Here is a 16561-nt window from a genome sequence, read left to right on the forward strand (position 1 = left end):
CAAATTCCTTTGATTGTGTGCTCATGTTCAGAGCAGGTTCATCTCAGTAACTGCTCCACTCAAAGAAACCTGCCATGGTGACTGGCTATATTATTTGAAGTGGCTGGTAGGGATGATTGTATTTATCCTTTTTATTTGACTTCTGGCCATGTGGGACTACCATTTTAATATTTGTTTTGCTCTTATATCCCAAAATAAGATAGAAGGGGGGAGCAGTGAGTTAAACCAAGGTGTATTAAATATTACACTCGCTCCCCTCATTGTATGAGCTTTGCTCCACACACAACACACTCATTTTCTTCACCTTTGTGCATAGAGATGTATTTATTTTATACATTGATTTATATACTGCCACCTTTAGACTCACTGTCTAGGGGACAGTGAACAACAAATCAAACCTACATCACAGTAAAACAGTAAAATTACATTAACAATAAATAGTGTCAATAAAATGTTAAAAGCAATAAATTAAAAAGTTATCAGCACCAGTAACTTGCTTACTAACTTACGATAGAACAGATGTCAATAGGAGGTAAGAGTTGAGGGGCAGGGAAGGGATGGAAGGCCCAGTTTGTTGGAAGATGATTGTCTAACTGGCCTTAACCATAAGCCTGGCAGAAGTTCTCCATTTTGCAGGCCCTAAGGAATGTGGTAAGTTCTGTCAGGGCCCAGACCTCCCCAGGGAGCTCATTTCACCAGGCAGAATCAGGACCAAAAAGGCCCTGCCTCTGGTTGAGGCCAGGCATACTTCTTTATGGCCATAAATCCTTAGCAGGTTGATATTACTAGAACAAAGTGCACTTTGGGGAAAGTATTCAAAGAGTTGGTCCCTCACAGGGATCCTTAAGCAGGGAGCTACCCATCAACGTCATCCCTCACACATCATGCAGCGTAAAGCTTCAAGCTCTATTGAACAGCACTGAGGGATTTATCTCCACCAGCATTTTGGTACTATGTGTCCATCAGCAGCTGGTTTGAGTGCCTTTCCCCATCCTTGAAGGCCATGGTGTTTGTCAAGCTAACTAAACCACAAGCACATCATTTGCACAAATTCTGGCAACCCCAGTTAAGACCTCACAACCCCTCAGAATCAGGCCAATATATATAACCAAATCCTATAGCAACAAATGAGAAGCAAAAACAATCCCTCATCTTAGCCAGTCAGATATTACTGCCTTCAACTTGTGTGTGAAGACATTTTTCTTTTGTTTGACATTATCTCAGTAATTTATATTAGTGCTGCTTGTTTATTTGTATTATTTAATTGTTCTAAATGTTTTATACATTTACAATACATTTTGCATTTTAAACATTTTAACATTCACTTGTGGACTCTGAGCTAGGTAGGAAGGTGTGTTTTAAATAACTAAGTAGGGACCCCACATTCCTTCCCAGCCCTGAAGTAACTGGCTAATCCTACATTAGTACCACAGGGTGGGAAGGGTAGAAAGCTCCACAGCAAACCCAAAACACTAGCTGCATTGCTTGAGGCAACCCTTCCTTCTTTCTCATCCCCAAAGTCTGTTTGCTTTCAGCATTTTATAGAAATCTGATGTAAAAATGTTAGAAATAATCCAGTCCAACAGGCAAATCTTCAGTTGTGGGAGGAAAGTGTGGGACTTCCCTAACATGGTTGTCACTTAGCTATGTACACCAAATGCTGTATGTCAACCATTTCTTTCATTAGAAGGCCCACATGCAGCCCCATATAAATATACAGCTATCCACTTCATTTCTAAGCCATGCATGAGTAACTGGCTGAGGGACAGATGGAGAGGGAGAAAAAAGCCCCCCCCCCCGTGCTGATCCCTTCTACTCTGCATAGTTATGACCATAAATAAGTGAACTATATGGAGGATCTGACTATCCATATGTTGTGGCATTGTTTTGTTTGCAGTTCTCATGCACATTGTTTAACTAAGCATTTCTTTTTTTTTCCCTTTCAAATAGGGGAAGTAATATATAACAAAACTGATAGTTCTGGATGTATATTTTATGCCATTTGTGATCAAAACTGTGAAGTCAAGAGATCCCAAGGACCATGTCCTTCAACAACTCCTCCCCGCCCATCAACTCCATCCATTACAACTGTACAAACATCATCTCTTTCCTCAGCCCCCACACCCACAATTTTAATACCATCAACTATAGAACACACCTCTTCAGCTCCATCAACTGCACCGGTGTTAATTCCAACAACACCTGTACAAGACTGCCCTGATGCTGATCCACCTAGAAAGGTAATTCAGTTCTGCTGTTATTTTTTGTATGTCCATCGCTGACACAATTTATCCAAAGAAGGGTTCATAACTTGAAAAGAAGCATTCTCTGGGTGGAGCTTGTAAATCCGGAACACTCCTGTAATAGTTTGAGTAATCTTACTGTATGATGGCTCACTTATACCACATTGCACCTATGCCTGTTTACTTGCTGTAGCATTTGAAGGAATCAAATACATGTAAATAAGCAGCTCCATCCATTTAATGGTAAAATGGTATATGTTGCATATTAATCCAGTTCTTGCTTTACTTTAGAAAAGTACTTACATATACTTAGCTGCAGCAAAATGTGGATGAGATGTACATTCAAATGAGATCACACAGTCCGCAATTGGATGTCGTATACATAGTTTATGATCCTCAAGTGATACACATGCAGGATCTCCTTCACCCTATCAAAGCATTAGAATACCACATTTGACTTTACAAGATAAGCATGGAGAAACCGTCATAAGAAAGGCCTTACTAAATCAGACTAGTGGCCCACCTAGTCCAGAATTCTGTCTCACACAGTGGCCAATCAGTTACTCTGCAGGGTTAAAATCAGAGCACATTCTCTGGTATATATTATGCAGTCTGTGTAGGAGTCTTTTGAGACTGGGCTGCAAAGCAAAGAATAGTTTCTAAATATGAAGATATTGTTGTGGTGTATGTACCATCTCACTGCAGCCTTACAGATTTGCAGGTTTTTATAGTGTTTCACACCCTGTAAAATCTGTTTGACCAAAGACAACAGAGACACAAGACACTATTTTGCATGCAACAAGGGCCATGATGTGATTTCTTTATCCCTTTCAACTCCAGTCTTATTGCAAGAATATTCCAGTAGTAAAGATATCTGGCTTTTCTAGGCATAGTGCTCACATTGCATTGATAGCATGAATAATTCCCATGGAATATTCCATCTCAGAAATTCCCTTACAGATCGTAATTTTTGATACTGGTTCCCACAGAGGTACATATGGAGAAATCCCAATATCCCAATATTCCTTTTCTCAAGCAGAAAAAAAGACTTTTTACTGTATGCATAATCATTTAGAATAAATTTCCTGTGATTCTCTTCCAGACCAATGAAACTTGGATGTTGAACAATTGCAGTATGGCAACTTGTGAAGGGAACAATAGAATAGTTGTTGTGCTTCCCCCACCTGTAGACAAGATAACATGTGCAAATAGACTCCCACCAGTAAAAATAAACCACGACGATGGTTGCAGCTACCACTATGAGTGCACATGTAAGTAAAATAAAAATGCAATAAAAGAAACAATGTATATTATAATATTAAGTTCCAATAATTTACTTACAAGATTGCACAGGGGTCACAAATGGATTCAAGCCAATGCTTCTGTCGATGGAGCATGTTCACCAGAGCAGTTATTTAACACCTTCCTCTTCTGACAGCAGCCCTTGTGTCTCCTCAGAGGACAATGTGGGGGGCAAAGAACCCTCCAGAGCAGTATGCTATTTGGCATGGATGGCAGCAATAAGGAGAGGGTTTTGAGAGGCTCCAACCTCACTCTTGTGCAACCAGTCTTCCAAACATGGTCACCAAGAGAAGGGCTGGGGGGGGGATCCATGGGGGCCCAAGTCAACTCCGGGGGCCCAGAAACCAGCATTATTCTGTATTCACAGAATGCATTTTTTATTTTAAAAAAAAAACAATGTGGTTCTGGCTGCAGCCACTAGGGGCACAGGGAATACAGTGTTTACTACGTGGGGAATCATTTGCGGAACAGATTCTCTGTTAAACCCATCAGCCAAGCCAGCATTGGAGCAAAGTCATTGCCTCTTCCTTTAGTTTAACCTTGCACAGCCAGATCTTGCAAAGGGGCAGTCCTTTTAGTGTGGCAGAAACCCTTCCCCCCATAAAACTTTGGATTGTCTTTTCATAATTTTCTTAACTCCTTTCCACACTTTTCTCATCCTTCATTTTGCTTTCTTTCTTTCATGAGCTGCCATTTATCTATTCCCACATATAATTTTTCTCTCCCCCTCATCTTACTTTTCCGTCTCAGCTCTTTATCTGTCTTGCTTGGCAACCGAGAATGTATTTAATAGTAGGATAACAGCAAACCTTTGTTAATATAATGAACAGATCAGGGAGAGTTAATATTTCCCCATAATCTAACAAAGTAGTAAAAGCATACTTCCCCTCTATCTACCCTTTATATGCATAATACAAAAATAATAGGATGTTAATCTGCCTTAGTAGTAACAAATGAGAAAGAGAAGTTAGGCTATTTATTTACATTATTGATATGCTGCTTTTCTTCCCAGGGGGCCCAAAGTGGCTTATACCATTCTTGTCTCCTCCATTTTACCATGATGAGTAGGGATGCCAGCCTCCAGAGTTTCCCCCTGGAATTACAGCTCATCTCCAGACCAGTTCCCCTTTGAAAATGGATGCTTTGCAAGCTCCATCCCAAATCTCCAGGAGTTTCTCAACCTGGATCTGACAACCCTATGGTCAGGGCAGACCTGGCAACCTGATTCATGACAACCTTATAACGGATGTTAGGATGAAAGTGTGTGACAGGTCCAAAGTCACCCACCATGCTTCCATGGCAGAGTGGGAATTTGAACCTGGGTTTCCCAGATCCTAGATCAGCACTTTAACCACTACACAAGCTTAGTTTCCTTTGAAAATAAAGCCAACACATTTTTTCTCAGTACATAATCAGGCTTTCTTACAGATGCACCACATTGGCATGTAGTCCTTGAATATTAATAGACAGAGCAATTTTGTGACATAATAGTTCTACTGAATAAATTTCCATTGCCTTAAGTAGGGTCAGAATAGCACTCCAGGCCTTGGATCCAAATCTGCTCTTTCAAAAGTGAGAAGGGCTGCTTATACAAGGAGGGAAACAATTTCTGCAAACATAACTGAACCTACAGCTTGGTGGATACACATTTTTGATCTTTTGGTTTCTCTGTTATAGGTATATGCAGTGGTTGGGACAATTCTCACTATGAGACTTTTGATGGCACTAATTATACTTTCTATGATAACTGCACTTATATCCTGGTGCAAGAGATCTTGAAGAAACATGGAAACTTCAGTGTGTTGGTGGATAATTATTTCTGTGATCCAGTTAATAATGAGTCATGCTCTAGATCCATCATTGTAAACTACAACCATATGGAAGTCATACTAAGCAGCCAGATCCACAATGGCATGAGAACTAATAAGGTAAGATGTTGCTGGACCTTGCTACAATATGAGACTATCAGCAAACATTATAATTATGCTGTTAGAGTATAGTACTGTTCTTCTTCCAAGGAGATAAAGGAAATCTACATGGTCCCTTTCTTCCCATGTATCTTCACAACCACCTGTGAGCTAGATTATGTTGAAAGAGAATGCCTTGTTGAAGATTACTCAATGAACTTTAGCTAAGAGTGAGGACTCGAACCAGGATGTTACTAGGTCTCATCTTATGCTCTGCTTTATCACACTAAGACCAAATAAATCAATTAAAGGTTATGCTGTTTATATACATCTATTTGGGGATGTATCTATTTAGAGCCTCTTGTGGCGCAGAGTGGTAAGGCAGTCGTCTGAAAGCTCTGCCCACGAGGCTGGGAGTTCAATCCCAGCAGCCGGCTCAAGGTTGACTCAGCCTTCCATCCTTCCGAGGTCGGTAAAATGAGTACCCAGCTTGCTGGGGGGTAAATGGTAATGACTGGGGAAGGCACTGGCAAACCACTCCGTATTGAGTCTGCCATGAAAACACTGGAGGGCGTCACCCCAAGGGTCAGACATGACTCGGTGCTTGCACAGGGGATACCTTTACCTTTACCTTATTTGGGGATATATCTTTGACAGAATGCTTGCTTTTTATCTCCTACTCTAATCCCTATGACTTTCTAGTTGCACTATTTATTTCATCTCATAGAAGAGGAGGAAGGTAATTTCTGCCAGTTCCACCTTTCACTGTGTCCCACAGACATCCCCCATACAATGTTCCTGCAGATTCAGTGGTTAGAGAAGATCACAGTGGGAGAGCGAAGGTGGGAAAGTTACAGTTTATGCAGCATAGATCTGCTGATGCCATGTAGACCCATGCTATTTGTTATAGACAGCATATTATAGGTTAAGTCATTTGAACCTGGAAAACACTGATGCTTATATCCTAACCCCACCCGTGGCGCCGCAGGCACTGTGGACTAAATAAAGCCGTAAGGTCTTAGGGAGAGGAGTTAGGGCGGGCTCTGTCTGGGATGAGGAAGGGTGCCGATTGGCCCCTTCCCCCGGACAGACCATTGGCCTCTCCGATTCCCGTTCAGCCAACAAGGCGCGGCTTGCAGTTGCTCCCTTGCCGGCGGCCTGATGCGTTGGCAGGCGCGAAGTGCCTCTCGTCGTGTCAGGCCGCCGGCCACGGAGCCCTTGCCAGCTGCATGCAGCGCGGCTGCCGGGGGCTCCCTTGCCTAGCGTCCCAGGCCGCCCGCCACAGAGCTGGTCGCGGTACCGGCGAACAGAATGGCGGCGGTGTAGGAGCCGCGAGCGGAGGCAGACCTGCCGACGACGGAGGATCCACCGCCACCGCCAGCGCAGCCCCCACCACGGACTTTGATCGCCCGGGTAGGCCGCGCCACGGGGGGGGGCCCAGAACAAACAGCTAGCGCCCACTGTATTGCAGCTACAGCGGGCTTAATTACTAGTATATATATCTACATATCAATCCAGTGTAAGAATAAACATTAAACTTTGATATATTGCTATTTTTTAAGGTCATCTTCAACAAAGAGATAGTTCGTACAGGTTTCTCCAAGGATGGCATCATAGTTGCTCACAGTGGAACTAGCATGAGTGTTGAAATCCTTGACATCCATGCTTTCATTAACTTCAATGGATTCACTTTCTCAATACAAGTCCCATTTGATCTCTTTGCATTCAATACAGAAGGCCAATGTGGTAAGTAAAGGGGCTAAGCATAACAGTGCTTCATACCTTTGATCCTCAAGGGCATTACTTAGAGATATCTCTACAGAACAAAATGCACACCTTTATAGAAACAATACTAAGGATTAATCGTGAGGGAAGGGGCAGAGAAATTATGTGGTCTGCCAAAAAAAACCCTGCTTTGCATATAGTTTTGGGTTCAACTTTTAATATCTCCAATCAAAAGATTTCAGGGCTGGAGAAGATACTGGAGACCTACTGCAAGTCATAGTCAACAGTACTCAATTAGACAGGCCAACGGCCTGCAAATTCATTCTTGAAAATGAATTCCACATTTAGACAAATAATAATCATACCATTTTTCATTTATGAAACAACTGTCATGATTTTGATACCATTCCAAGTGAACATGTTTAATAGAATATGCAGCAGAGCGATGATGTGACTTTCTCCCCCGCCCCCCCCCCCCCAACTAGGTACTTGCTCAAATGACCGGTCAGATGATTGTCGCCTGCCCAGTGGTCACAAAGCTTCGTCTTGTTCAGAAATGGCTTCCCACTGGAATGTTGATGATAATTGTGAAGAAGTAATTCCAACACCACAGCCCACTGGGGTAACACCTACTCCAGAAATACCCTGCACTACTCCATCTCCCCTGTGTGAGCTGATTGTGAGCGAGTAAGTTCAACATATGTTTTGCAAGCATTTCATCTATTACGTTTTTGTGAGCAACTTGGCAGATTTAATACAGAACTTGAATTCATAGAAAAGACAAATTAATACGCCATGGCCACCAGCAAAACACATCATACCAGTTATTATTATCATGCTAAGTAAATGTTGTTTTGTGTTTAAGATACAGGCTACAGCATCTCTTTCATTTCTTGTCCTTGTGAACTATCACAAACTGGATATTAAGCATGGCTAGAGATGTGAAAGCAACCCCCTCACAGAAACACTAAAGGAAAAGTCTTTTTCCCGTTAGATCTTTTAGGAAATTATACGGATATAATGGAAAATTAAAAACCTTTAATAAACATGTTCACTCTTTTGAAAAGATTGAAAAGCTTTTTAAAATTAGTCTTCACTCCCTCAAAGTGCTTTCTGTGAATTGTGTAGTAGGACTATCTAAAATTAAATAAGGATAATTAATGTACACACTGTAGACATAGGCTTGAATCCCACGGATCATTTCCTCTGATGAAAGTTATATTGTTAAGAGGCAGAAAGTAAGGAAAATACTCCTCACTAACTGCAACCCATAATACTCCCTGAAATGCTGCTTCTGTGAGAAAGGAGATAAATTTATTGCATTGATCTGAAGGCTATTGCAAATAAAAATAAACACAGATACAAGTAACAATAAATAATTTCCCTACATATGACATATTTGCACACTAAACTGAAATACAGTTAAGATACATTACATTAAACTGTTCCTATAGAAAATTACCTATCCTGGTATAAATTTAACTAACAACTAAAAACAGCGGATACAATGAAACATTATAGGGCCAAAGAGACAATCGGGGTTGTCACTCAGGGACAAAGTAGATGACAGCTTTCCCAAGTCCAACCTGGGGATGCCATCACCATTATAGAATGAAAAACACACAGCACAGAGCTGAAACAAATAATGACAAAAACTAGATATAGAGCAGCCCAATCAGACATAACTACACTTCATTCAGGCACTAAGAAATGAATCCCACATCCTCATAATGTGCATATTACCTTAACAGGAAAAATGGGTAATGGATACACATGTGATCCCTCAATTTTGTTAAATACAATAATGAATAATTATTTCAATTCCTAGTAAGATGCAAATGCATAATCCCACACAGTATAAAGTGCTCATGGAGTCACAATAGTTCTGGAACGGGATTTTAAAAACCTTGTCACAAAAGTACAGATGAATCTATTCATTTATTTCTCCCTGTAGACTTCCTTAATGAATCTTGGAGAAGAGTAGAAAACTGGAAAGGACCAATTCTTATATGTTTTTGCAAAGAAAGTTGATTACCTGTAATTTTCAGAGGCCAGGCAGACAGGACTTTGGTCCATTCCTGTTTTGCCAGACCCTTAGCTTTTTTTCATGCCTACATGCTCTAAGGCAGGGGTCCTCAACCTTTTTATCACCGGGGACCGGTCAATGCTTGACAATTTTACTGAGGCCGGGGGGGGGGTAGTCTTTTGCTGAGGGACGTCGCTCCCACCACTACCCCTGCTCCGCTTGCTTTCCCTCTGGCACCCTTGACTTCCTGCCGCCTGCTGGGAGGCGCTGCCAGCAGCAGCTGTGCAGTGCCACACCAAGGGGGAGCCCCTGCCATGGCAGCCGCTGGATAGCACCAAAGGTGAGCCGGCGGCAGAGTGGCAGGGCAGCCCCCAAGGGAGCAGCAGGAAGAGGACGAGGGGGAGCCGTAGACCGGGACCAACTAATCCACGGACCAGTACCGGTCTCCAGACCGGGGGTTGGGGACCACTGCTCTAAGGTACAGCCAAACTCACAGCACCTCAAGTTGTGTACTAAATGCTTCATGTGGTTACGTCTAATTGGGGCTGCTCTATATCTAACGTTTGTTACCATTTAAGAATCTGACATGGGAGATTTAAAAATGCTATTTGAGCTTGCAGTGCAGCAGGAGCAGTCTTGTAAAATCAGAATGAAATGTAGCTCAACCATGTCTATCTCTGTTTTCAAAGTATCTTTGCAGATTGCCATAAAGTTCTGCCTCCTCAAGCATTCTATGACCACTGCCTCTCTGAAGTATGTCAGAATGCCAGCGATACTCTCACTTGCTACACCGTAGAGATGTATGCCTCCCTTTGCATAGATAAAGGTTTCTGCAGTGACTGGAGGAGCAACACAAAGGGAAAATGTCGTAAGTAGAATTACACAGCCTCTTTTTAATTATCTTGAAATAAGTACCCATTTATCATGGTAGAAGCTGTGCTAAGAGAACCATGAAAAGGTGTTTAGCAATTCAAACCTTAGATCCATATTCTGCACATGTTTTATTCTGATTTATCTTTAGACTTGTCACTTTTTTGCATTAAGAAGATAGTGGAAGATAATGGTAACTGAGTGCAAAATTCCATAAGAGGGACACAAACTCCCAAAGATGTTTCGGCTTTTGGGAACCTTTCCTCAGCCACTTTGAATCTTTTTTTCTCTGCAATTTATGAAGGCTGGAATCTTATTTCAAAAATAATGGCAAAGATTCTCTTGATCTCTGTTTCTACAGTTTATATGTAATCCTAAACAGAGTTACATTTTTCAATTCTAGGGCAGATCAGAGGAGGTTTGTTTGGATTGGGTCACAAGCTCAATGGAGACCTCAAATTTAGATGCATTAATCTGGAGAGAATTTGATAAATTTCATAACTTTCTTGTGTACACATCCTGATTAAATGAAATTGCATATATTTCACTCTTTTTATGCCCTTTTTTGTTGTTTTTGAATGCTAAATTGCACCGAACATGAATTTAACATATGTTACCCTGATATATATATGTAGAGCCTCTTGTGGCACAGAGTGGTAAGGCAGTGACATGCTGTCTGAAGCTGTCTTGCCATGAGGCTGGGAGTTCAATCACAGCAGCCGGCTCAAGGTTGACTCAGCCTTCCATCCTTCTGAGGTCGGTAAAATGAGTACCCAGCTTGCTGGGGGGTAAACGGTAATGACTGGGGAAGGGAATGGCAAACCACCCTGTATTGAGTCTGCCATGAAAACGCTAGAGGGCATCACCCCAAGGGTCAGACATGACCCGGTGCTTGCACAGGGGATACCTTTACCTTTTACCCTGATATGTAGTAAACAACCCTTGTAAAGTTTGGTATGGATGCTAAGTACTAGGCTAACAAGTGATATCTACAAATTATTACAATGAGCTGTCTGAACTATTCTTTAAACTGTAAATGTAAGTTATATTTATCAGATAAAATATTGAAGCATCTCAAAATGAACCATTTCTCATGAAACATACAATGATAATTAGCCTTTTCCACTACTTTTTGTTTGGAAGATATTTATATATATCATACTTTTTTTGGACCTTGCAGTCTTGGTCAGAAGTTTTCTTTTATCTGTATACAATAATAACTGTCACACATTTTACCATTTTACAGGTTTCTTGGGTGAATAAAAGTCCTCATGTAGACATAACTAATGACCTTGATTAAGCTGTGGAATATAAATTTATCCCAGCAGATGCAGGACAGGTTCCTGGGTTTGTTTTCCTGTTTCATCAAAAGCTTCCCCGTGTGTAGTGCAGCAACCAAGCTTGATAGTCATATGCAATCCATTCGACAAGCTATTAATCTCCTATCAAACTCCCTTCAGCATGCAAATCATAGGACTGTTTAGAACGTGGTTCCCAACCTTTTTATCACCAGGGACCGGTGAACACTTGACAATTTTACTGAGGCCCGGGGGGGGAGGGGTAGTCTTTTGCTGAGGGATGTCGCCGCTGCCTGAGCCCCTGCTCCACTTGCTTTCCCGCTGGCACCTCGGACTTCCTGCCGCCCACTGGGGCGCTCTGCCAGCAGCAGCTGCGCAGTGCCATGTTGAGGGGGAGCTCCAGCCAGGGCAGCCACTGGAGAGCACCAAAGGTGAGCCGGCGGCAGAGTGGCAGGGCAGCCCCCGAGGCAACAGCCGGGGGAGGAGGATGAGGAAGAGCCGTGGCCTGGTACCAATTGACCCATGGACCGGTACTGGTCCCCGGACTGGAAGTTGGAGACAGAAGGCTCTCTTCCACTGAAAAAAGAGCCACACTTCCAAATAATTTAAAAACAAATGGAGTATTAAAGTCAGTTCCTCAGGCCCTGCAAAAGGGAGCTCCTCCACCAAGCATTTGGTTGAGGTTGACAAGAATTATACAACATCTACTGGCCCCCAAACCCCCCTCCCTTGAAGCTATGTGACAAATCTGACCAGCCATGGGCCTGTTAGATTGTTCACTGTTAGAATGTTATTTTCTGTTTATCGTTATTACTATTGTTACCTTTATTTATTATATTCAGTCAGTTTAATGTAGTATTCTGTTACATTCTATGTGAACCGCCGTGAGCCTTATGGGAGGGCAATATACAACTGTAATTAATTAATTAAATAAGAAAGTACTTATTGAATCACTAGAACCAGCTTGGTGTCGTGGTTAAGAGCAGCAGTTTCTAATCTGGAGAGCTGGGTTTGATTCCCCACTCTTCTACATGCAGCCACCTTGGGCTCACCATGGCGCTGATGAAGCTGTTCTGACCAAGCAGTAATATCAGGGCTCTCTCAGGCTAACCCACCTCACAGGGTATCTGTTGTGGGGAGATGAAACTGTAAGCCGCTTTGAGACTCCTTTGGGTTGAGAAAAACTTTTCTTCTCCATTTACAGTTAAAATCAATATTTTAACATTTGCATTTTTATGCAAGAGAATATTTCCATCTTCCAAGAAATTTGCAGCATAAGAAGGCTTGCATATTTAAGACTCAGTCATCAGAACCCAAATGTGAACAGTCAGAAGAGTCATACCGGTGTCCTTTTCTTTCAGTTTTATGATATGTTTTATTTTCTTCTCTACAGCCTACCACTGCCCAGAAGGCAAGGTATATGAAGCATGTGGTCCGGTTCACCCTGCTACCTGTGATAATGGGTATGAATAAGCAAAATAAGTAGTTCTGTAGGGATACATATGCATAGGTTCACATTATCTTCCTCTGAATGTGAAACCAGTAAGGAAGATATTGAGGGCCATTCCGCACAATGACCAATGTTGCTAAATAAAATCAGAGTCCAGTAGCACCTTTAAGACCAACAAAGATTTAATCAAGGCGTGAGCTTTCGAGTGCAAGCACCCTTCGTCAGTGCTTGCACTCGAAAGCTGACGCCTTGATTAAATCTTTGTTGGTCTTAAAGGTGCTACTGGACTCTGATTTTACTGGACTCTGATTTTATTGTGCTACTTCAGACCAACACAGCTACTCATTTGAATCTATCCTCAATGTTGCTAAATGTTTGCAGTATGCAGAAACACTATATTTAATAGTGGAATTTTGTCATTCCGCACATCTTCAATTCTAGCGGAATATTGAAGTCCCAGTAGTTATCTATTCATTCCCCACAGGTTTCCGGTCTCGCCGGAATCGCAACAAAGGAGGCGATATTTTTCCGCAATTCTTCCCGCCCCTGGTCGTCAATCAAACAGAACAGTCAATGAACTGTTGTATTTGTGCTCCCGAAAAGCCCCTTTCCCTTTAAAACCTGTTTTTTTTAAAAAAACTCGAAAACACCAGCAACGAATATTTGTTCATTTAATGTCTCAGAAATACCTTTTTTGCTGGCATAGGAACTGTCACTTAATCATTTACATGCTCTTCAAGTTAAAAAAAAAATCCCCCCCTCGATGGGTGTAAGTCTAGACTTGCATTTCTGGCCAAAATTATGGACAGTGTCAAACAGAGGGCTGTATTGTGCTCGGAAACATTAAAGACAATTGCAGAAGGAAGCTTTGTTTTACTGTTAAGCACTTCTGATTTGCTCGTGGAAGGACTTCAGCCGAAGAAGCCTCATTTATTCACTGCTTTCGCCGGTTTAAGGGGGGGAAAATAGCGATCGTGTCTCCAGAAGCTCAGGGGCGAGAGCTAGAGAGGGACATTTTTTCTACCGCTATTTTGAGAACGCACATATCTTTTGCTGATTTGTTGCGGCTTGTGCTCAGAAGTGTAGCGTTTTTTTCAGGGGGAATCCACTTTTTTGGATTTCCCCCTAAGCACTACAAAATTCCGATTGTTGCTGGAGTTTGCAGTTTGTGGTTTGCGGTTTGGTGGGAGTTTTGCGGTTTGTTTACGAAATCCTGCAGAACGTTAAATTAATAGCGTTTACAAAAGGTAAGACCAACTACATTTAAATTGTGCTGAATGTTCCTTACAATTACCAGAATATTGTGGATGTGCTTATTCTTTGGGGTCCTGAGTTTGATCCCAATTATGACAGCAGTGAACTGCGTTGTTTTGCATGTGTTCTAAAAGGTTTTGTTTCTTTGTGTGGAAAACCCAGTAGATTACCTGTAATTTTCAAGTAACCAAGAAAGCCAGGTCTCTAGCTGCTTTAAATTTTTGCTAATTAAATTATTTCTTGGAGGATCTTTCTGACCTACCTTATATTATTATTATATTGCTGTATCCTAAAATATTGGTTACAGAGCCTATTTGGAGGATGTAGTTCAGTGTAGTTCTGCAGTTCCCTTCCAGAGACTCCCAGGAGCTGCCATAGACTTGCATAAAGCATTGGTCTAGCAGCTTTTAACCCCACTGCCCACCACTGCTGGGGCCTTTCTCTTTCGGGCTTTGTGGGGCTTTGTTGTTCTCATTGGATAACTGTAAAACAAGTGAAGATTACTCTTTCAACTGTCTTGCTTATTCTACACAAACTTATGATTCCCAGCTTCACCTGAGTGGTCTGACAGGCTATTTGTTGAAAGGACTTGTCTAGGAAATTCTGTATTTTCTCTACAAGGACACCAGTGACATAGATTTGGTGTTATTCAGTCATCCTGGCATTACATCTAAACCATTTATGTCAAGTACTAGCTTCAAAGCCTGTTCCTAAGAATGGGTCCTGAAAGGGTCCCCTCCCCTGGCCCCTGACCAGGTAGCTTTAGGTGGCTTTGGGCCGCAGCTCACAGCCAAATCAAGTGGGGCAAGTGGGGGCTGGGCAGCTCGTTAGCAGGGCCGAGACAGAGTTCCTTAGCAGGCAGTCAGCAGGCTAGGAGGCCCTCATGAGCAGGCCCAGCCTAGCAGGCCAGGAGGCCCTCGTTAGCAAGGCCTTTGCCCAGGGCCTTCTCACCTGCCGCTGGCTCCAGGCACTGGCATCTGAGAGCAAAGAGGCTTGAGTCCAGGGATGGAGGGCAGGAGCTGCAGGGGCAGGGCCAATCAGGACAAAGCTGGCTGTACCCTGATTGGCCCTATTCCAACTTGGACAGCCGGACACGTCCTACCCCCTAGGCCGTTTCAGAAATATATAGAGGAGCAACAATGGAGCAACAATCCCTAACATTTTAAAGCCCCCCCCCTCCCCAAGTATTGGCTATAACATGAGCCCTTGCTATTTAAACTGGTTGGCTCCTCTTTCGTTTCCTTAGTAAGGGGAAATAAGCCACTCTGTGTATTTATAGGAGTAATTCTATAACAGTTTCCTGAAGGGTAGCTGGGTTAGCCTGCTATAACTGAAATCTTATGGCTCCTTAAAATCTTTAAAAAATATTACTGGATAAGCTTTCTTGGATTTCAAAAGTCAGCTTTGGTCTATGAAACCTTATGCTGGAACAAAATGCTGTTAGACTTCAAGGTGCCGTAAGGCTACTGTTAATTTAAGAATTGGGGGGAGGGGAACCAGTTCTGAAAAAGCTTGTTTTCCTTTGTGTATTCAGAATGTGTTAAAAAATGTTATTTTCTTGATATTTATATTTCACTTACAGTATTGCTCCAAAAATTTGATTATACATATGGAAACATCTAAACCTCCTTTTCTTATAGAAAAACTAATGAAATTACTGAGCATGTTGCTGAAGGATGCTTCTGCCCTGCGGACCAAATTCTGGTCAATTCATACACCGACACCTGTGTTCCAGATTGCAATTGTAATTATATCTCCAATTTAGCATTTCCCAGACTGCTAGTTTTATGATTTAGACAAACCGGCTTACAACATTACGTGAAAAGATGAAATTGTACCTCCCTAAGAATCCATTTCGTTGTTTGCTTATTTGCTGTTACTTATAAACACACTTCTAATCAAATCAAATGTTACCATTATGGTAAATTTATACATTGCAATCTAACAATGCATTTGAGTATTTGTTTCTTGATTTCACCATATGAGGACACATATAGAGAGAATAATGTAAATCATTTTGAGTTGGATCTTCTTCACCTTCCCTTTGCTTCAGCAGCCCTATGACTGAAAAAGGGATTGTCTGGAATTGGCTTGCTGAGGAAAAGAAGCCACGTGGCACAGTGGGCTCTAGGGAGGAGGGAGAATCAAGCACCAGCTCTCTCCCCCTGCCTGTTGTGCATGCTGAGACTTCTCCAGGGAAGAGATAGGAGAGACAATTCACCCTCTTCATAGCAGCTCTAGTTGCTCTGTGGCCCTTTGTCTATGAGGGCCCCTAAGAGAAAGCCTGTCAGGCTTTCTCAAGGAAGGTGGCTGGAGGCAGAACAAGGCGGGGAAAGATCAACTTCTTTGAGTTTTTAGGATCCAAACCCTTTAAATTCACTTTGTGGTAACTTTCCCTTTTTAAATTACTGTTTTGAAACTGTAAATCTGGTCTCAAATAAATCTCTGCACACATCCTTCACTGAAGTAGAGCAAGATTACAAATA

At 42.1% G+C, this 16561-nt stretch overlaps 1 protein-coding gene across 1 annotated transcript in view; it reads left to right on the forward strand.

Moving 5' to 3' along the window:
- Positions 1 to 16561, forward strand: part of LOC143829891 (mucin-5AC-like) — a 72746-nt gene that overhangs the window by 45628 nt on the left and 10557 nt on the right. Inside the window, exons 32-39 of the mRNA XM_077321450.1 lie at positions 1951 to 2240; positions 3346 to 3514; positions 5223 to 5473; positions 7015 to 7198; positions 7663 to 7864; positions 9893 to 10071; positions 12765 to 12834; positions 15716 to 15819. Coding sequence (XP_077177565.1) covers positions 1951 to 2240; positions 3346 to 3514; positions 5223 to 5473; positions 7015 to 7198; positions 7663 to 7864; positions 9893 to 10071; positions 12765 to 12834; positions 15716 to 15819 — 1449 coding nt within the window. The remainder of the gene's footprint in view (positions 1 to 1950; positions 2241 to 3345; positions 3515 to 5222; positions 5474 to 7014; positions 7199 to 7662; positions 7865 to 9892; positions 10072 to 12764; positions 12835 to 15715; positions 15820 to 16561) is intronic.

Source organism: Paroedura picta, chromosome 2 (assembly GCF_049243985.1).
Source record: "Paroedura picta isolate Pp20150507F chromosome 2, Ppicta_v3.0, whole genome shotgun sequence".
Lineage (NCBI taxonomy): Eukaryota > Metazoa > Chordata > Lepidosauria > Squamata > Gekkonidae > Paroedura > Paroedura picta.